The sequence below is a fragment of the Berghia stephanieae genome, chromosome 9 (assembly GCF_034508935.2).
Source record: "Berghia stephanieae isolate SIO BIC M18660-M18661 chromosome 9, UCSD_Bste_1.3, whole genome shotgun sequence".
Taxonomy (NCBI): domain Eukaryota; kingdom Metazoa; phylum Mollusca; class Gastropoda; order Nudibranchia; family Aeolidiidae; genus Berghia; species Berghia stephanieae.
This window is the reverse complement of record NC_088368.1, coordinates 20,702,058-20,724,924: the sequence shown is the minus strand read 5'-3', so window position 1 is coordinate 20,724,924 and position 22,867 is coordinate 20,702,058. Positions and strand designations below refer to the sequence as shown.

The window sequence follows — 22,867 nt, the reverse complement described above, 5'->3', positions numbered from 1 at the left end:
CCGAAACAAAGACGCTTCTCCCGTCGATGTATTACGCTATTGTTATGCAAGGAATATAACACCTTATTGAGTTGGCCTAAAAGCTAAAATCGAAAAGTAAAAAATATAATTCTGAGGAATTTGAAAGTCACATTGCTGAAATCAGCTTGAAAAAAGAAGAACATTGGTCTTTGTTTCATAAAAATCGGTTGAAAACCAACTGTTTTACGAATAAATTTGATTTCAAAAATTGCTTTTGTTTATTTTAGCTTTTTTTAGCAACTTTTTTGTTTATCGGCCGATTTTCTTGATTTTTATATCATTCTTTATATCTCAAAGAGACGAGATCAGTAATATACTTTGTTTGTTTCAAATGTAACTAGAACATAATTTGGCTTTTTTTACCTATCGACCATGCCTGGATAATTTATTCAACAACGTGGCGATGTGACGCAACTATTCCATGGCCGTCTTCCACTGCATCGACGATGATTCAATTCATTGTTGACGGCTGTTGACACGTGAGCTGCCAGAACGACCAATCGTTGAAGGGTCAAGATGCTCAGTAGCCAATCGTTCTTCGGTCAAAAAACTTAAGAACTCACGAGAACAAAAGTTTGAAATTGGGTGATGGACGGACCTATGAAATCGTTTCTGGGCGGAGTTTAGCCATGAGTGACCGTAGAAAACGAAAAGGCGACTACAGATATCAAAGAGTAGGCTTATGTCATCAAATTATGTCTACATGATTGACATGACCATATAGGGAACTCATTATCTACTCCCCCAAAAAGAATCTAAACACGAGAGGGTTAATTGTAATTCTAGAACTTTTTACTATCCCATTTTCTTCCTTTTTACTAGCGCTGATATGACCTTAATGTGTTGCAAGCGCCGTAAAACCCTTAAAAACAAAAACAAACAATGATGACTTTGATGAAGATGCAGCACCCCCAATAAAACGAGTTTGAGCAAAAGTGATGTTGATTGTGTGTTTAAAGAATCTAATTCTATTGTCCAACTCATTATAAATAAGCTTTGTATTTTACATGACATGGAATACACTCAAATCAGTCTATCACTGCTAAACTTATAATCAAGGGTTGTTTGGGTATTGCCTAATGAAATGTACCTCTCGGTTTTACTGTATTGAAAGTCTAGGGCAGGTTGGGTAATTCATTTTATTTCAATAAAATAGGTGGCAGAGGTTCTTCCAAAATTACATTATTGATGATTCCAACCACACATGGCAAATATTGCATGAGATATAATGGGTGTCCAAGATTAAAGGTTACTTGTATCAAAAGGCAAAGTCATCCTTTTTATAGTTTCATTGTCCACTATTTCACCAAGAAAATGCTGATTGCCTATTTGGTGGAATATGAGTAAGGAGTCTTTTCCAAGGACACCCATGTTGTGCTGCCCATTGACAGAGACTACTAGTCTGAAAGCGAGTGCCATACCACAAGAAAGTAAAGATGCACAAATTAGATTATAGTAAAAAAAACTATTAAAAACTTGAGCTTTTATATAGAACAATATCCACGAAACATGCACAAAGTGCTTTACAAAGGGTTCCTGACCAACAGCAACGCGTAACATGTAGAACAAGTCATGACACCTGTTAGATGATATTACAATTTTTTATGACGGCTACAGTGCTGTTAACAGCTTGGTACTCATTTTACATCTTAGTACTGTAAGAGAATATGAGTAAAGAGCCTTTTCCAAGGACTCGAACTATGCGCCAAGCGAGGCTCAAACCCAGGACCTTCTGATCCTAAAGCAAGTACCATACCACAAGACTACATAGCCGAACAGTACGATAGTTCATAAAATTATCATATAGCTCCACGCCTGTGGAACGCACTTAGTCCTCGGACAAAGTCCTGTGAAAATTTATCATCTTTCAGGAAATGTCTGAAGACTGAGTTGTTTCGCGAGGCTTATTTTTCATAAAATAGATGTTGCTTTGATTTTGTTTTTTGTATTCATGCTTATTATGTATCATGTAGTGTCGTGATTTTCAATTTTGTTGTTTTTAAACATTTTTATTTTTATTATGTAAAGCGCTGCAGAGCACGATTAAAGTGGATGTTTAGGCGCTATATAAATTCATTATTTACTATTTACTATTACTATAAGAACCATTTATTTGACTATTATGTTTGTTTGTGTGCTTAAATCATTAGAGCCAAAAACCCTTCAGTCACACAAAATCAACTGGTCATTTTGTTACATGCAAAACTTCATCGACCAAATGGATGCTTATACAAAAATAAAATGCACAATAACTGTCACCATAGAATTCGTTGAAAGACAGTTCCACACCACTTATTGAAGTGTAGCGCTATCGTTGAATGTGAAACACTTTGAAGGGATTATTAGTATTAAAACCATTAAACCCAATCATGTCATTTGCTTGTAAAACTTAAAATCAAAGATATACCGTTGTAAATCTATACTTTCTCTGTTTTCAGTTAAAAAGATTACATTTAAAAAATATGTGATGCTTAATTTAAATGAAGTCGAGCCACATAACAGGACTTTCGAAATCTATTTAAATGTGACTCTGTCAATGGATGTACACGGGGCTTTTCAGACAAGTGTTTTCATAAAAAAACGTGTAGTTGTCATGGACAGAGACTGGTTTCACATGGAATTGAGGTATATTCTACTCCTCCCCCTCCTCCAACTCCACCATCACCTCCTCCTCCTCTTCCTCACTCTCCTGAAACACACACACACGCACACACACACACACACACACACACACACACACACACATATATATTTATATATATAGGCTGTTTGTAGAAAAGGCTTCTTCTTCTCCTCCTTCTTCTTCTTCTACTGCTTAACAATCTGATATGGTTGGCATTTTTAGACAATCAGTGAGGCAATATTATTCACCTTGATATATAAACAAATATGTATCAGAATTTAAAAAAACACAATTTTTTATTACTCATTTACATTTGCTTGCTTCATGTGCTTGATATTTTTGAAAATTACAGTTGTAAGCTTTTAGTTAGAGGCATAAAAATCCCTCTGAAAAAATGGTTAGCTTTTATGTAACGAAATATCCACTAAATATGCTCAAAGTGTTTTACAAGGGGTTCCAAGCCAATGTCAAGTTGCTACTCCAAAATATTTTTGACAAACTAACACTATTACTCGGTCATAAGCTCATTTTACATCTGAGTACAGTAAGGGAGTGTTTGTGATGAACCTTGGGCAAGGGCTCAACTTTGCTAATCTGGTCCTACAAATTAGGAGCAAAGTATCATACCACTAAACTACAAAGCGCACAAAGTGTATACTAACAACTGTCCTTATTGTGTCCTCAGGTGCTTTCAAAATTGTCACACCCAAAAGATATTCGAAAGTGTACCTGTTCAACTCGTCTTGTACTGTCCTGAGTGTTATGACCCCTTGTTTGCTGTTGAAGTGATTTGGCCTTCCTGCAATGACACGGCTCTTTGCTTCAATAACCCTTATTATAGCTTCGTGCCTCAGTTGGAAAATGACACATTTCTTGTGCAAGGTTTGTAATACAGCAAGCATTTATAAAAGGAGAGAAGCAGTTGAGAAAATTGTTTGGGTTGGTGTCTTAAAACAAAATAATTTGTGGTTTGCTTTATTTCTTCTTATTACTTTTAAGTTTGTAACCTCCATTTGGTATATTCCACAGACAATAGTATTTTTCTTTCATTGGAGATATGAGACTATTCCTTAACTCTAACCTTAAACTTAACCTCTCTATCATCATTATCATCATCATCATTGCCATAATTGTTATACAGGGCACAGAGCTGCCAACATACCGCAAAAAATGCGGAATTTCTTTAGTTGTAATAGTCCGGATGCTCGTATTGCTGTTATCCTAAGCTTGCTGGATCGTTCAAATTTGTACTCGATACCAAATCAGGAGAAAATAGTGACTGAAATTTTGTCTGTCGACCTCTCTCTTCCACAATGGCTACGGGCTAGCACATTTTTTCACATGTAAAGGATGTGGTGGACAAAAGTGGTTTAGACTTGACACCGTGAATTAGTTTTAGTGTTGATAATGCTGCTGTCATGGTAGGGGAGAAATCGGGAGTGGCTGCTCATTTGCATGAAGTGAATGAAAACATAAATATCATTGGCTGCCCATGCCACAGACTCAACCTTGCTGCTCCTAAAGCTGCCAACTCATTGAGCATCAAACTGGACCAATTTCTAATTGATATTTATTTTTTTCTTGATAAATCTTCAAAGAGAGTGGCGAGGCTAAGAGAGTTACAGGAGATTCTGGGATGCGAAAGCCATGAAATTCTTAAACATGTAAATACCAGGTAGTTGTCTCTTGGCCCCTGTCTCTCACGCTACTAGAGCAGTGGGAGCCTCTGTCAGCTTTATTCCTTGGGCTGTCAGAGGAATCGTCCTGCAATAGCACTCAGTCAAAAGTATCCTAACGAAACTGATGAGTGATGAAGTCAAAGCTTACACCTTGTCATTCCATTGTTTGAAAACGCCAATGCTCTGTTGCAAAGTGATGTGCCCCTTATACACAAAGTCAGGGGTATTATGATGTCTGTTATCAAGGAGCTTTGCACACGATTTCTGAAACCCCAGGCAATAAAGGATACTGACCTCTTAACAATTGATGCTTCCAAGAAGTCAAACTTGCTTCCAAATTCTGACATTGATCTGGGCTACAAATGTAGAAAATTAGTGGAGAAAGACCTAGATGTAGAGCAACAAGACAAATTCTACAAATCTGTTGTGTCATATTTCAAATCCAAGGTTGAATACCTTCAGAAGAAATGTAATTTAAATGATAAAGCCATTGTGCATGCCTGTGTAGCCGACCCAAACAACCAAATGTGTTCCTCAGTGGTGGACCTGAATTTTTTTGTGGACAGATTTCCTTCATTGCTCTCTGCTGATGTGGACATTGAGGAAAGCATGGACAAACTTGTGAGAGAGTTTAGGTGCTGGCAAACTGATGACTGTTCTATGGAGGGTAGTGAAAATGCAGCTGATTATTGGTTCATGATGGCCAAGGTGGAAAGTCAGTGAGGTGGCAAAAAGTATGCATTCCTTAGCAAAGTCATGCTTGGCTTCCTGACCATGTTTCACTCGAACGCAGCCTGTGATTGACTATTCAGTTTGGTGCATAGGAATAGAACAGATTTTCGCCACAGCATGTCAAATAAACTTGTGGAATCCCTGTCTGTGTGCAAAAGTGCCAAGTCGTCGTTTAGAGACACGATCCCCGAGGATGTGTTGGTAAAGGCCAAGTCAGCCACTGCTGCTGCCTTGGCTAAGCCATAAGTTGAGGGAATACACATGACATGTAAATATTGTATATATAACTCTTCATTGGATGTTGTGTTACGCTGTTATTTATGTTATTACTAGCCTATTGAGAAACCTTGGTGGATAATCATATATTTTTTGACCAATTATGATCTTCATGCTGGGAGGTAGAATTCTGAAAGGATTGGATTATAGTCTTGGGAACATCATTGTTGCTGCAATTGAGCTTGTGCGGTGTGACTTTATGTAAGTATACCTTCCTCTTACTTTCACAATGGTCAGTTTCTGTCGATTTCAGGATTGTACCCATTTTTATGAAATCTCCCCCATTTTGAGGTCCCATTGTACATATTCTCATCAGATGGGGTTGGCAGCTCTGCAGTGCAGCACGGAAATCTCAAACACGTTGGGACTGGGCCTGTCTGTTCGAGATTTCCATATATATATATATGTATTTTACAAAGAATATGAAGAAGACTGTGGGAGGTAAACGTGGATTGTTTCGGTGAGGTCCCATTAAAATGAAGTGTAGCGTTCAGTGAGTCTTCATTCATTCAATAACAAGTGAAATAATGTTCCCCTTTACCAGTACTATAATAATAAGACAGCCAGCACATCCCATTGTTGATTACACACTCAGCATGCAACGTCTTTAACCAATAAGTATGGTCTATCGGCGTTTGAGAGGTGATATGATTGAGACCTATAATTTCACACATTGCTTGTACGCGACTCAGGATAGGCTGTTCACAGTAGACAAAAAATCAGTCACCAGGGGCCACTCATATAAACTTCTGAAACCCAGGGTTAAAACCACCCTTCGACAGAACTTTTTTACACAGAGAGTAATTGAACATTGGAACGCATTGCCAGCAAATGTCGTTGAAGCGCCGAGTGTCAATGCTTTCAAGAATAGATTAGATGCTGTGATAGAAAGTTATGTGCATAGTGTAGAGGTGCCTCCCACCCAAAATAGCTATGATCAAAAGATCAGTACAGAAAGTGTAGTGTAGGCTAGCCCCTGATCACAAGATCAGGTAGGGAAATGCATTAGATCAGTTGTGAACAAGACATTCAGTGACTGGAAAGACTCGGCGACAGGCCAGTGGCCTAATCAAGCAACTTCGATACCTTCTATTCTATTCTATTCTATTCTATTAATCTGGTATCTGATCCCTACCACTCTTCACTTATCTCTCTCACACCTCCCTTCTCATCCCATCTTCCCCTCCCCTAGTCTTTTTAAAAATTTAAATACAATAATAGTAACAGCCTCAGGTCATCATTGCCTCACTAGCACCAACTGGTACTGAGTGAGACGTCGCATGTAACACACATACATACACACTCATACTCCACACAAGCAAGCTTGACACATTAACTAATACATTTAAGGTCACATAGAGAGCGATGGCAGTTTTAGTTTCTGTACAATACAAACATAAGGCAAAAGAATTTTATCAGCAAATGCAAACGTTAATGTCTATTTTGTTTGAGATTTCCATGTTAGCCTCTGATAATGTTCGAGATTTTTGTGTTGTCAGTACGAAAATTATAAAAAGTTTTCCTAGATAAAAGTGCTTAAGTGAAAGATGTAGTTTTCAAAAATATCTGACATTTATTATATAATTTTTTTATCACATTTGATTGACATCGAATTTCTTCTTCTTCTCTTATTCTCATCTCTCTTTGTGGAGAATAGGGCCGTGGACATTCTTCTCTGGGCTGTCCTGTCGGCTGCAGCAGAACAGGCCTCCCTACAGGATGCAAATCTTTTTTTGCTTCTCTCCTTCTCAATTGTCCTCACCATGTTTCTCTAGGTCTTCATCTCTTCCTCTTGCTGTCAAGTGTCCATGTTAGTGCCTCGCAAGGCAGGTTATTGTTCAGCATTTTAAAGACATGTCATATCCGTCTCAATCTTCTAAGGATCACCATTTTACTCTAAGAAGGGATATTTAATCTATTCCTGATCTTACTTTTAAAAGATGCCTTTAAGCTTTATGGAGAAATGTATCTAGTTTCCTTTCTTCTATGTTAGGCCTCATATAATAGTACTGAGAGCACATTTATTTTGAATAACTTAATTTTAGTCCTTCATTGCGGTCCCCAACTATTCCAAATTTTGGTCAATTTGTTGAATGCCATCAATACCTTTTCAATCTTTGTCTTGATGTCTTTATCAGCTCCTCCTTGATGTGTGACTTTAGACATTTATCCTCAATGACTTTGTCTTCATGATATTGACCTTTAACCCCGTTGATTTGGCTTCCTTATGGAACACCTCCTTTCCTTTGTTCTTGTGAGCTTTTCTTGATGTCTTTATCAGCTCCTCCTTGATTTGTGACTTTAAACATTTATCCTCAATGACTTTGTCTTCATGATATTGACCTTTAACCCCGTTGATTTGGCTTCCTTATGGAACACCTCCTTTCCTATGTTCTTGTGAGCTAGCTAGAAATGCAAAGTATAGATTATTGAACAGGCAGATGATATCATAGAGATTTAGAGTGGCCATTTATTACATCATGTTCAGTAACATTGTTCCCGTCTTGAGACTTTGGCTTTGTTATTTAGGTTTCTTCTATTCTCTCTTTGATAGTGGAGCGCAAAGTGCAAAAGTGAATGCGCCATGGACTATTTGCAATAGCACAATTTTTTGATAAAATCTGTCTTTGTCAACAATGTGCCTACAAAATGCTAGCTTGATGATTCGTGAGAATTCCCTGTCCACTCTGTATAATCATTTACTTTTGCATCGACATCACATCCATAACCCATCAGCTACTAGATGCTAGCCAACCATTCGGAGAAATAGAGTTCAAGTTTATTTTCATGAGCGTTCGGAGAAATAGAGCCGGCCTTTTTTATACACTTGCTTTGCAGATTTCAAAAATGCCTTTGATTTAAAAAAAAAATTCCAAAAACAAAAGACTGCTGATTTACTAATGAAGGAAAAAAAAACATATCCACAGGAAAGAAAGACAACACACAGTTCTTCAGATTCAGATTCAAATATCAAGTTGACAAGTCAAAGGATGAAATCTTCATCGATGATTTGAAAGTAGTAAAAACTTTACATATGGAATCCCTGATTTCTTATGATGTGACAGTGGACCATCGGAAGCTATCCACAGATAATCATGTTGGAACACAATATTACAATGCATTTGTAGTTATCGGAAATGGTAATGAAGGATAATCCATTATTTGTTTGTTTGTTGTTTTTTTTTTCTTTGATTTTCTTTTCTGTTAAAATTCTTTTACGTTGTTAGATTGGTTTATTTTTTTGAAAATCCTCTTTGTTTTTATTTTTTATTGTGTATGGTTACCCTTAATTTATTGCTCTTTTCATCAATTTTTGGGGTTTTTAAAGATCTGTACTTTGAATGTAGGTAACAGTAGGCACTCCAAACCCATTTTTAGTATAAAAAGAAATCTGCATAAAAATGTTTTGTAATATATATATATATATTATATATATATATATATATATATATATATATATATATATATATATATATATATATATATATATATATATATATGGTTTGTAAACATTTGAGTATTCCTCTTAGTGAGGACCTGTGCTTGTGTCTTGATGAGGTGATCTCAAACTAATTTCACTGATAGTGTGCTCTTGGAATATACATCTAGTAAATAAATAAATAAATATAAATAAATAAATAATGAATTTATATAGCGCCTAAACATCCACGTTAATCGTGCTTTGCGGCGCTTTACATAATAAAAATAAAAATAAAAATGTTTAAAAACAACAAAATTAAAAATCACGACACTACATGATACATAATCATGCATACAAAAAACAGAATCAACGCAACATCTATTTTATGAAAAATAAGTCTCGCGGAACAACTCAGTCTTCAGACATTTCCTGAAAGATGATAAATTTTCACAGGACTTTGTCCAAGGACTAAGTGCGTTCCATAGGCGTGGAGCTATGAATGAAAAGGCTTTTTCACCGAAAGTGGATTTTGAGGTGGTAACTTTTAGAAGTTGGAACTGAGATGATCTTAGATTTCGAGTGGGTTCATATTTTTTAATCAGTTCCTGCAAATATTCAGGAGTCAATCCATCCAGACATCTAAAAACATAGCACAATATTTTAAATTCTATCCTATACTTCATAGGAAGCCAGTGCAATTCCTGGAGAACTGGTGTTATATGATCTCTTTTTTTCGTTAATTTTATAAGTCTAGCCGCTTTATTTTGAATTTTTTGTAGTTGATGAATTAATCTACTTTGACAGCCAATGAGAAGGGAATTGCAATAATCTAATCTGCTAGTAATAAACATCTATTTCTTATGTGAACACTTCCTCTTTGTCTTACTTTTTCTCATGTATTTTTGATTGTAGATCAAAACCTATTTGACTATTCATTTTTCTTCCTTTTATACTGGCGCTGAAAAGACCTAAATGTGTCGCAATCACCGTAAAAATCTTAAAAACAAAAGTCATTCGTGGAATCAGTAAATTGGAAGGATTTCTGGGTAGCGGTGCTGTTTGAATGAAGTGGCTTGCACTGTATTATTATTATTAATATTATTATTATTATTATTATTATTATTATTATTATTATTATTATTATTATTATTATTATTATTATTATTATCTTTAGTGCTTATATTACTATTAAGAGTTTATAATAATTGATCAAAAGTAAGTTTGGTCTAAATTATCACATCAGGGTGGTGTTCCTGACCTCCCATAGTGGGCAGGGAGGTACCTACTGTGTCTTCTATTCCCCTTTATGTGTTTTACAACTTGCTCTCTGTCTTTGTCTTGGAATGAGATCATTTGGTTTTGTCCTGGCCCTGGCAGAGTACCTTGGTTGAGAAGGAAACAGTCAAATGTATAGTTATTTTTGGGAGATTATATTTTTTTTTACCTTGTAAATCATCTCTCTGTTGCGGGTGGTTGGATGGGAGCATCACCCTTGAATCATATACCTATGATGTTCGCATGGGTGTACGATCTGATAGTGATGTCGTTTCTTCTTCTCTTTACTAGCCTATCCTGCTTCTTTGGTTTGTGATTGTATTTTTGACAGGGGATATTTTTTTTCTGTAAATCTTCTGCCTGTTTGTTCTTGGTTATTTATAATTTAGCTTATGATATCTTTAGGTTATGATTTTGATTTACATTTGTACTATTTTTGTTAGATTGCTTGTTTTTTTGTTTCAGCGGTCTCTCATATAACCTCAATTGTGTTGGAAGAGACCTAAAGCAACAAACAAACAAACATCTCTCTGTTATGCACTGTATTATGTTTTATTTACATATTGTATACGATTTGTAAACATTTGATTGTATTCCTCTTAGTGGGGTCCTGTGCTTGTGTGTGGATGAGACTTTTAGGTGATCTCAAACTAAGTACTTTGATAGTGTGATCTTGGAATCTACATCTGTTCCCTATTTGAACCAATTCCTCCCCTTTGTCTTCCCTTTTCTTGGGTGCTTTAATTGTAATTCTAGAACTCTTTACTATCCCATTTTCTTCTTTTTTTACTAGCGCTGATATGACCTAAATGTGTTGCGAGCTCCTTAAAGCCCTTAAAAACCAAAAAAAAAAAATAGATTAGAACATGTCTTTTATGAAGTTAAAATCAAACATTTTTCAATTGGTATAGTTTCATCTGTGTGTTTTTTTTGTTGTTGACTTCTTAGTTTTTTTTCTGACTTTAGTCATAGTGTCATTAATTCACTTTATAATATTTTATCTCGCTTTTTAAAAATAATAATTGAGTAGCATCATTGACTGAAAATTTTTTACAAGTGTAAAACAATAATACATTTTTAAAGCCTCAAACTGGATCCCATGGGGGAGCACTTATCAGCATCAAATCAAAGATCTTCCTGTGGGGTTTTGGAACATACATCTCTCGTCTATGTTGATTATAGAATCTCAAGCATGTAGCATCTCTGGCTGCCCAAACACCACTTTAGCAGTAGCTAACCTGGTGAGTATTACAAATTTATATTATATATATTATTTAGTTTGATATAATAGTACTATTATTACCACAATCAAAGCTGGTAATTGGCTGCTCAATTACAATGATCTGACTGTGACCAAATATGTTCTGTATAAGTTCTGCTGGTTAATCTGAATGATTGCCATTAAGTTGAACTATTTCAGACCTTTAGCAAATGTTGTAAGATTATTTGTCTAAGTAATAAAAAATGTAGATATTCCCGTTATTCTGTCTCCAAATTTAAAAATAGGTTCATTAATTAATGATTTCGAGCCTATCACCACCCATTCATTTTTTTTTTACATAGCTAGAGGAAACAGGGACAGAAAACTCTTGGAATGTGCAAGCTTGTGATGAAAACGTGAAATTATTATGACTAATAGTGTATGTCTCAAGAAGTAAAATTAGATATAGAACCACTCTCTCATTTACGGAATACTATTCAAATTGATGGAAGACGAAATATTCAAAGTGATCTTCACCATTGCACCAGCTTAAGGGAGGTTACTCAAAAACATTACAAAGCTAATTCAACTTCTTTACGATAAATTCTATTTGTAAAATTTAATTAAAATGAAGAATCAATTTAACAATTTCTATCTTTCATGACCTTAAAATTTGCCATGTTCTAAACGATAGCAGAAAAAAAGGGGATGTTTGGATTAACCAGCATCATCAAAGCATGTTGACCATGGACGTCAAAGAAGCTGAACCATGTGGTTGGTTACCAGTTGACAAATCTTTTCTTGCAATTTTGATATTTCAGCTTGTACGGGTTTTATCAGATAAGTTCTGTTTCCATATTTTGAAGTCAATGCCACTTTAAAGGACACAAAGTATAAATTGATTATGACCAATGGATGATTTCAGATAAGCCATTTGTCCATTTTAACACAAAAATATGAATTCCAAGCAAAACCAATACTACACCCAAAACCTCCATCAATAGATTAGTATCTTTTGATACCATCAAACACCATAATACACTCTTCCAACCACCGCAACTGATGGTAGAGTTACATGAATATATTTTTTCATTCAAGGTTGTGCACTAGATAAAAGACAGTAGAACATATTCCAAAGTGCCAACCCGGCATAACAACAAATACAAGGTCACCGTTCCATCAAATAGTTGGAGGAATTATAACATATCTTAAAATGTATAATTATGATATTATATTAAAATATGAGCTAACGTGTACTTTAAAAAGCTAAATTTTAAAAGTGAATTTTTAAGAAATAATTTTTTTAGAAAGAATGATGAATGTACTTCAAAATGAGCGGGTGGTCGGATGGGAGCATCACTCTTGAATCATATACCTATGATGTTCGCATGGGTGTATGATCCGATAGTGATGTCGTTTCTTCTTCTCTTTACTAGCCTATCATGCTTCTTTGGTTTGTGATTGTATTTTTGACAGGGGATATTTTTTTTTTCTGTAAATCTTCTGCCTGTTTGTTCTTGGTTATTTATAATTTAGCTTATGATATCTTTAGGTTATGATTTTGATTTACATTTGTACTATTTTTGTTAGATTGCTTGTTTTTTTGTTTCAGCGGTCTCTCATATAACCTCAATTGTGTTGGAAGAGACCTAAAGCAACAAACAAAAAAAAAAAAAAAAAAAAATACTTCAAAATGACTTAATCAATTGACAAAACTGGCTAAACTTTAGAGATTATTTCATTGTGAGTTGGATTATAAATTGAAACATGCATACATCCTACTAGATGGATGCATGTCTCTTAACTACTTATATGAAAAAAAGATGAGAAAATAATAGCATGCTATAATGGCTTTACGTCTTGTCACGTCACGTCATATAGTTGAGAAATATTGAGCATGATCAGTGACTAGATGGGTGATATAAAAATACTAGATTTGGGGTTGCATCCTTTGCTAAGACACTTCATGTAATATTAGCCACCCTCAACACCCCACAAAGGTATGGATCGGCATCTCTCTCTCGGAAAAATGACATATACCATTGATAGAGTACAAGTATAAAAGGCGTTCCCTGCAGGCAACTTATTATGTATTGAATATATTGTTGGTATAATTTGGCTTACTAGATGAATAAATAAAGTATTTTGAAATGCATTGAGCAAGGCATAATTGTAGGTTACATTGTATTGAAATATAAAACAATAGCTTATCAATATTACATCTGTTCTCAAACCAGGCAAACAGCACAAACGTTTAACGACACAAAAGTTTGCAACAAAATCGACTGGGTGGGAACCCTACCTCCACAGTGGGCAGGGAGGTACTTACCGTGTCTTCTATCCCCTTGTATCTGTTTTCCAACTTGCTTTCTGTCTTTGTCTTGGTGTGAGATTGCTCGGTTTTGTCCCGACCCTGGCCGGAGTCCTTGACTGGGAGGGAAACAGTCAAATGCATAGTTATTGTTTTGGGAGATGATATTTTTTTCCTTGTAAATCATCTCTCTGTTATGTGTTATTATATTTGTTATTTTTAATGTATAATGCAAGCATTTGAGTGTATTCTTCTTTGTTGGATTTTGTGCTTGTGTCTGGATGAGACTTATAGGTGATCTCAAACTAAGTGCATTGGTGGTATGCTCTTGGAATCTACATCTGATCCCTATTTGTTCCCAGTTCCCCTATGTCTTACTTTTTCTTGGGTGTTTTAATTGTAATTCTAGAACTTTTTACTATCCCATTTTTTTCCTTTTTACTGGCGCTGATATGACCTTAATGTGTTGCAAGCGCCGTAAAACCCTTAAAAACAAAAGAACAAAATCGAATACAATACCCCCCCGTCTCTCTCCCTGATTAATCTTTTAAATGAATAGTTGACAGAAACAACAAAGATTTCTTTGAACTTTGATAAAATCTACATTTTACAATAGTATTCTCCAATAAGGATCATTATTTCCCTTGAATAAAGTATACAGCACATATGTGTGGTGATCTGGACGTCTGATAAATTCGAATCCTATATTTTTTCACATTTCAATAGAGGCACTCTTTCTGGACAAAATGCAATTTGAATATCGTAATTATCTCATTTAGGTCTGTTGTTATTTACATTTGAAAGGAGGGAGTCAAAAAAAATTTTAACAGAGAAAATCACTTTTAAAGATATACATATTTATTACACTTTGAAGGAGCTCAGAAATTTTAAAAATTAAATTATCTATATAAGCTTCAATTATAAAATCCTTTCAGGAGAATGTAGTTGGATGGATATTAAATCGATGAAGTGAAAATACAAAAATCATGCAGATAATGATTTTTCACATTTATTCGCTCGTATCTCAAAACGGGCTTGTGCGATATCTGACGGGTTTTGCCAAATCACACACACACAGACACACATATATATATGGGAATTTCTCATCCAATTATTAGAGTGCTGATAAATTTCTCGAGGTGGTTCTATGTCAACATTGATTAATAGTAGTCTAAAGATGCTTTGTACTACTGCTATTACTATTCCTAATACTGCTTTCACAACTACTACGATTGCTTCTTCTAATATTTCAAATATTACCACTTCTAACACCACCACTGCAGACCTATTTATTATCAGTAATTCGTCTATATTCTAAAATATTTATCAACAGTCTTTTGGGGATATCAATATCCAGATACATGAAGACAGCTTCAAAGAGATGTTCACCACTTTAGATGATAATTTGCATCATGGTACGAACCTTTCATTTACAGAATTTTTAAAGTGATTACTGTTGACAGTTTTTTTTTTAATCAAATAAAATCAACAGACTTTTATCCACTACTACTACTACTACTACTACTACTACTACTACTACTACTACTACTACTACTACTACTACTACTACTACTACTACTACTACTACTACTACTACTACTGCTGCTGCTACAAATACTACTACTACTACTACTACTACTACTACTACTACTACTACTACTACTACTACTACTACTACTACTACTACTACTACTACTACTACTACTACTACCACTACTACTACTACCACTACTACTACTACCACTACTACTCCTCCTCCTCCTCCTCCTGACTACTCCTGCCTACTACTACTACTACTACTACTACTACTCCTGACTACTACTGCCTACTACTACTACTACTACTACTACTACTGACTACTACTTACTACTACTAACTACTACTACTACTACTACTACTACTACTACTACTACTACTACTACTACTACTACTACTACTACTACTACTACTACTACCACTACTACTACTACTACTACTGACAAAAATATCTTTACTTTTAAATTCTTTCTTTGCTCTTAGGATTAGCTGACTACTGGATGCTTGTAAAACTCACAAAAGTGGCAAGTTATGTGTCCAAACCTTTAAGACAAAAGGTAAGTGTAATGACTGGAAAATTAAGCACTACTCCACTCATACATTAAACCTTTGTTGACATTTCCCACAGTCTAATCAGACTTATATTTCCCCTACTGCACATGTTTGACACAGCATGTAGAGCTGCCAAGTGCCACGGGAATTCTGTGCTTGCCACAGAGTAATGGAAATGGCCTAAATAGCCATGGAAAATCATGCTGGTTTATTTCGTTTTTATCCTCTATGGTCAAAAACAACGCAAAGTCAGTAAAAACATTTACGCATTCTTCAACATTGTACATTTACGCTTACTTTTGCACTCCACAAAATTTTGGATGTTTTTCAACCCAACAACATTTGGGTGAACAGGGATTCTCTTAACTTTCCAATGGTGTATGAAGTATGCTAATGTGACCAACAGTTATAAAGTTAAGGACTGTTAATTACCGGCCAGTTTAACTTCATGCTCAGTATATAATGCTATGCAGGAATTCAGTTTTAAAAAAAAATATTTTTTTAAAAATATCAGTAAATTACACATTTTAAGTTATGATCAAGTTATCATCAAATTACCATAATGTATATGATATTGCACTTGTTATCAGTTACGACAATATAACTGATGGTACAGCAAAACTTGTATAAATGATACAAGCAAACTCAAACTTCTATGAGGGTAAGTCAAAAAGTCTTGGGACTCAGCTTATTACTTTAAAACAAATTGAACCAATACAATGCATTATAACTCAAATAATAGCTTGGCATTGGCCGATTAGAATGCTTCTTTTCAACAGAGTATTCTCCTCTCTCAATAGCTACAGTCTAGTTTTTTGTAAGGTCATGTATCCCATCCTCGTAAAACTGAGTTGGCTGAACTTTGAGCCTGCTTTTCACTACTGCCTTGGCCTCTTCATCATCTTCAAAGCGACATTCCCTCATTGCCTCCTTCAGTGGACCAAAGAGATTAAAATCTGAAAGTGTCAAGTCTGGTGAATTAATAAGTAGGGTGAGACAGTGTTATTCATCAAAATGATGTGATTGCCTCCTTTTTCCTGGCACATGTGTGTGGAAGGGCATTTTCATGAAGAAACAATACTCGTTCCATCTCCAAAACTGGTCTTACTCAACGGAATCTTTCTTTCAGTTGCTTCAATCATGTAACTATTGTGATTTTATCAAAATTTTATTACAACAGTACACGATTGAGCAGCTATGGCCCCTCAAGGCAGATAAAAATTGATAAAAGACAGAAACGGGCGCTTAAATGGCCTGAATAGTGTCGAAAGCGCCGTTAAACACCTAAAAACAAACAAAAACAAAACAAGGTCTGTTTCTACCATTCATAGTTGATTATGGCTCACTGTGGTAGGACTTCAACGAGTTTTACACCTCTAATATCCCAAAACACTGTTGGCATAATTTTCCCAGTTGATTTCTCATCTTTGAAGTTTTAGTATTTGGGGAAGAGGGGTGTCTCCAGCCCAATGATTGTCTCTTCGACTCAGGTTCAACCCACCTAAAACACTGCCTCTACAAAATGCCTGAGTTTTATAGACTTTACCAATGCATTTAAAAATGTTACTTCGAAAACAAGAAATTCAATGACAGTTTATGTCGCTGACAGACATCCATGGGAGCAGTCATTTTGAACTGCCATAACTTTGTCAAAATTTGACAGAATTAAAATTTTTAACTTTTGGTTTAAAGAGTACATGTGTGAGTTCAATTGAGTCAAATATGATGTCACTTGAAAAAGAAATGAACTCAGTAGGAGAATTGTCCCATTATTTTTTGACTCACCATCCTATCAATCACAATTTGACCTAAATCTTTTACAAAACGTAAACAATCAATGCATTATAATTATGTTTTTCTATTACAGGCCATAAAATTTGTTTGGGATATGCTGGATAAAATCAGGATTCCCTACCACCTTGCAGAGATTGTCTTACACATTATAAAAGAGCTAATAATCTTGGGAGACATCGTGTCAGATGATTTTAATGCTGAAATAAAAGTAATTCCTGAAATGTAATTATTGACTCAAATACCAATATTATTATAATGAATATTTTGTTACAAAGTTCCATGGTCTTCATAATGATAATCACAATTTAAAATGTTGTGTCTTGTCATACTTCATGGCAACCAGCCTTATGGAAGGATCAAGCAAATCATTGGCTAAGGTCGCAAACTGTTCAACTCCAAGAATTACTGATACTAAGCTCCTTGAAGCAATGGATTGTAAAAAGTAATAAACAAAAATGAATAGAACAGCCTCAAAAAAGAACAAAATACCCAAAACAGAACGTTTTGGACTCTTCTTCAGCCAACAATGAAAAAACATAAAAATATTACTTCAAAAAAGACAACAGATCAACGACAGAGATCTTCAAACTCCAAGAATATGCTGTTTTCTAATCTTAGGCAAAGATCACTATTTCAATCAATGATGCATCATGTCTCTAAATATTCTGTAAAACGATCCAATGAAAATGCATTATTTTACATGTAACACAACTGTTCTTGTCTATTTACTGTTATATCATCTGCAGTATTTAAAAGCTCATGCATAGTTGGGTTCTTCTAAGTTGAACTGTTTATGACCAAAGCTATAGAAATTGTAATGTTAATTAATTACCTGAGGCAAAATTGCGAATAGACATTAATACAAAGACTGTCCCTGAACTGGATGAGCTCTCCCTCCACTTCACACTAGACCAACACTTCTCCCCTAACCGTTATGCGAGATACCCGATCAATTTCATCACAGCATAAATCAGGTTAGTCTTTAGAGATTAGAACTCAATCCTGAATCTAGGTGACATATAGTACAGAAATGTTTCTTGAAACTGAGTAAATAAAATTATAGAGGAAAGAACTCTCCCCACCACACCCATCTATCCATAAATTTGAATTTAAGATTATATTTTATCAACAAAGCCAATTGCTGTTGACATTTTCGACTTGTACTTTCTCAATACACAAAGTTAGGAAGCTGACGGTGTATACCATTCCACCCTCCCCCCTCCTACAATTCAATATCGTTTATCCTTGATCTGATTATATGTCATATTTATCAGCTATTGAAACCGTTGAGAAAGAGCTCACTCATAACATCCACATTAATGTTTTTATTTGCAGTTATATAAAACTGCATATATATATATATATATCTAAAAGCAAGAACCATGAAATATATATTTATTTATATATGAAAGAAAAACTAATTAAAGGGTACTTATATGATTTGTATTGTTGATTCCAGTCATTATTCCTATTTTATGTATTTCACAACAATCAAGTAAATATTGTAAACCTATGCTTCATCCATACTTATCTTTGGTTTTCAGAAGCAGGAACTAACTCGTGTCCGGAGAGCCATTGATGCTTTGAATACCTACACTACTGATTTAACTTCAGAAATGGAGAGGAAACAATGGTAATTGAACTGGACTTCATTGTTCATTTGTAATTGTTTGAAAATGAGCAGATACTATGTTTTGAAGATTGTTTTGGTGAACACATTCAGTGGTATTTGGGGCAGCTTGGTTCAGCGGTTTGCTTCAGACCCGAAAGGTACCAAGTTTCATGCTGTGTGGCCTTGAGCAATCACCTCGCCCTAGCTCACTTTGCGGCTCTGCACTGCAGCTGATGCCGTGGTTGTTCCAATCTTTCATTGGAATAGACCATAAAGAAAAAATTCCCCTTTTTTTCTTTTTCTTTTTTTTTTTTTTTTTGTGCATTACAACATTTACTTCAAATAATTTACTGGCCTATTGTTAATTTTGTGATGCTTTGTAATCTCATGGTAGGACACTTGGCTTGTGACCTGTAAATCTTGGTTCTGAGTGCCACTCTATGCAAAGTTAAGTCTTTAGAGAAGATTCTTTATTCATGTAATTCATTATACTTGTATGGATCGAGCAACTAGCCCAGAATAGATATGTCTCTGTTCAAAAAAGATAAATAATATGGATAGTCTGTAACATGAAAGCTCATGTTTTTAAAAACTGATTTCACATCTCAGAGTCTAAAGAAAATCTGGCTTCCCAAATTACTTCCTGATCAATGGTCCATTAAATCTCTTGTGACTTGGATTAAAACTTTGTCTTGTTTGTTGACTTAATTAGTCATAACTTATTTCAAACTCTTTATTTTTGGGTCTGATGGGATTCTGCCTATTTAGCAGAGAGTGAATGTGTCAGACAGAGATAAATCTTTTTTGGGGGCAACTGGAGTGGGTCACCTAATAGTATACACATGAGGTGGCGATACCCAAGTCAACAGAGTGAGGTTTTCATCTTTCTTGTAATGCAATTATTCGGATGGCATCCTCAAAAAACAATACACTAAATCCCACACATGATGACAACAAGAAGTTAGGGTTGTGCAGTCAAAAATAGGCTTCCTCATAGTTTATTTTGATGTTATTGTCTCTAATTCAGAGGCCTTTGAGCTTGTACTCTTTGGTTCAATGCCATGCAGAAGTTAGTGGAGGTCTTTTGCAGTTTTTCCTTTGCGTTGTTGAGTTTTTTTCTGTATTAAGAATAGAGGGAGAAGTTTTTCTCTGATGTCTTGATACTTCCTGCAGTTTAAAAGTAGGTGATGAGATGTTTCATAAGGGTGGTCACATTGTGGGCATCAAGCACAATCAGTGAATGTGAACAGGCCTTTTCCAGTGGTTGGATAAACATGGGATTGTTGTGTTTGTCATTGTTGCTTTATCTGGTCAACTCCACTTTTCACTTGCCCCTTAATATCATTCTATCCAGGCCAGTGAAAACATAAATCCATTTATGTACATCAGATCTATTTTGTTAGGATGTCTCTTTATTTGTTTTTATGTCATTTGCAATCCGAAATTATAGGTTCTCCTTTATTAAAAAAATTTTTTTTTGAAGAATTGATAATTATGTGGTTCAACTTTTCTAAGTACGTTTGGCTTGTGTTTGTGTGTATTTGCCTGTGTGCATGGATGTTTGTGGTTGATAGGAATCATGCCTACACAACAAATTGTGGTTCCCCCTTACAGTTTTATTTGTTCTTACTCAACAGTTTGGCAGTGGCAACATTGAATGAAATTTTTGAGCACAGAAAACGATCAGATAACGTGAGTATAACTTGTACCAGAGATGAGAGGCTTGCTGGGAAACCTTATACATGTGTAGTTTTTCCTTACAACCTAGTTTTGCCCTAACTACCATTTCTCGATATATGCGTTTTAACATAGTGTACGTAGACTTTCTTATTTTCTCTCTAATGTCTTTTCTACGACTGGGCATGAACAGACAGTTTAAAAAATATATTTGGTCAATTTACATTACTTACCTTACTTATTTCACCATCTATGGTTTGGTTTTTATTTACTGTTATCGACTGGGTGGGGTTCCCCTCTATATCTGTTTTTCAACATGCTTTCTGTCTTTGTCTCTTGGAATGAGATTACTTGGTTTTGTCCTGGCCCTGGCCGGATACCCTGGCTGGGAGGGAAATGGTCAAATGTATAGTTAGAGTTTTTAGAGATGGTAATTTTTGTCTTGTAAATCATCTGTCTGTTATGCATTGTATTCATTTGTTGTGTTATATATATTATAATTTATAATCATTGAGTGTATTCCTCTTAGTGGGGACTTGCCCTTGTGTCTGGATGAGACTTTTAGGTAATCTCAAACTAAGTACACTGATAGTGTGCTCTTGGAATCTACATGTTTCCTATTTGAACCAATTCCCCTATGTTTTACCTTTTCATGGATGTTATAATTGTTATTCTTGGAACATTTTACTATTCCATTTTCTTCCTTTTTACTGGTGCGGATATGACCTTAATGTGCTGCAATGGTCGTAAAACCCTCAAAAACGAACTGCAATTGACGCAGGCCTCGACTAGTACTGCTACTACTACCACTATAATTACCACCATTACCACCACCACCACCATGCTGTCTCCACTTATAGAGATAATATAGATATATTTTTCCCCACCTAACTTGACAGAATTGAAATGTAGTTTGTTCAGCATAACCGAAAATTGATCTGATAATACTCCTTTGGAAATGCAATTCCGTTACCTTTATACAGAATTAAGATGGGAAAAATCAGTCTATCTCTTCTTCTCTTCAAAGTTATGTATATATTGTGGAGTAGATTTATGGTAAAATGGTTCATAGACTTGTTTGAATTATTTGTCTTAAGCGATGATCAGAAATATACTAGTAATTAATAACAAAAATGATTATAAAAGTAATGATAATGATGATAATGATTCAAGCATGATTATAGTCTGTTCCACAATCCGTGCACACGTATTGACATGGATGTCTCCACAACCATCTGATGGATTTTATTGATAATTGGCTCGAAAACTAGAATTGCTTGTGACATTAAGCCAAATTTTTTTATTTGTTTACAGTACCATACTTCGGGATTTTTCTTCTTTATGGTAAATAAAAAAATGAAGGGTCTGGGATGAGTTAACAATATTATACACAGTGAATTCTGTTATGATTACGATCACTGAACTCCCCACAGGCTTGAATAGGGGTTTACTTTTCACGAGATTCATGTGAACTACTCTCTAACATTGCCACCTTGAATTGAAAATGACACAGAAAATTGTATACTTTGTACACGCTAGACATAAACAATTGTTACATTTTAAGAGTTGAAAGCCAGAGGCGTAGCTTCCTGTTGTGATTTTTATATTCATAAAAAAACTTATAACAATTTGGATTAAACATGCACATTTGTCACAATGAGGGAAATGTACAAGTATTTCTCCAGAGAGGGGAAGAGCAGAATTCTTTTTCATGGCATGCGAGAATAGCAATACTGTTAATAGATTGCTCACAACCAGGAACTCAGAGTGGGGAGGTCAAATTATACTATACAAAACTTACATGAATCTGGTATTAAAGAAGATTAGCTTCAGTATAATTTCACATTATTACATTCAAAGTGAACATAATTTAAGAATGGCAAACAGGTAGCATGCTCGATGGGTGACCAGTTGGTTTTTGTGACATGTCTTATGTGACCTTTATAAGTTGTCTTGCTCTACAGTTGGTTGGAGATTATATCTTTGTAAAAGGCATTTCTCCTCACCCAATTGAAGATGGGCTTAAAAATTAGGAGGAAATCCCCCTGTTTTTTTACATCCATGTATTTGTCCAAAAAATGTATAAGCACCTAACAGACTGCTTATTTTGTCCAATATATTACATGTCTGCCGTCCACCAGGGAAGATATAAATTAT

The 22,867-nt window shown here is 35.1% G+C and overlaps 1 protein-coding gene across 7 annotated transcripts in view; it reads left to right on the top strand.

The window, feature by feature from the left end:
• The window catches only part of LOC144979835 (uncharacterized), a 104,720-nt gene that overhangs the window by 6,903 nt on the left and 74,950 nt on the right, over window positions 1–22,867 (top strand). For 5 of the 7 annotated variants that reach the window (XR_013646780.1, XM_078927012.1, XM_078927011.1 and 2 more), the window contains exons 3-11: window positions 2,460–2,646; window positions 3,330–3,526; window positions 8,259–8,471; window positions 11,111–11,268; window positions 14,873–14,954; window positions 15,559–15,632; window positions 17,495–17,629; window positions 18,966–19,054; window positions 20,671–20,725. Coding sequence is in view for 6 of the 7 variants with exons in the window: in XM_078927012.1 (XP_078783138.1) it covers window positions 2,460–2,646; window positions 3,330–3,526; window positions 8,259–8,471; window positions 11,111–11,268; window positions 14,873–14,954; window positions 15,559–15,632; window positions 17,495–17,629; window positions 18,966–19,054; window positions 20,671–20,725 (1,190 nt within the window). In the remaining variant the exon portion in view is untranslated. The remainder of the gene's footprint in view (window positions 1–2,459; window positions 2,647–3,329; window positions 3,527–8,258; window positions 8,472–11,110; window positions 11,269–14,872; window positions 14,955–15,558; window positions 15,633–17,494; window positions 17,630–18,965; window positions 19,055–20,670; window positions 20,726–22,867) is intronic. The other 2 variants (XM_078927013.1, XM_078927015.1) reach the window with 2 other exon arrangements.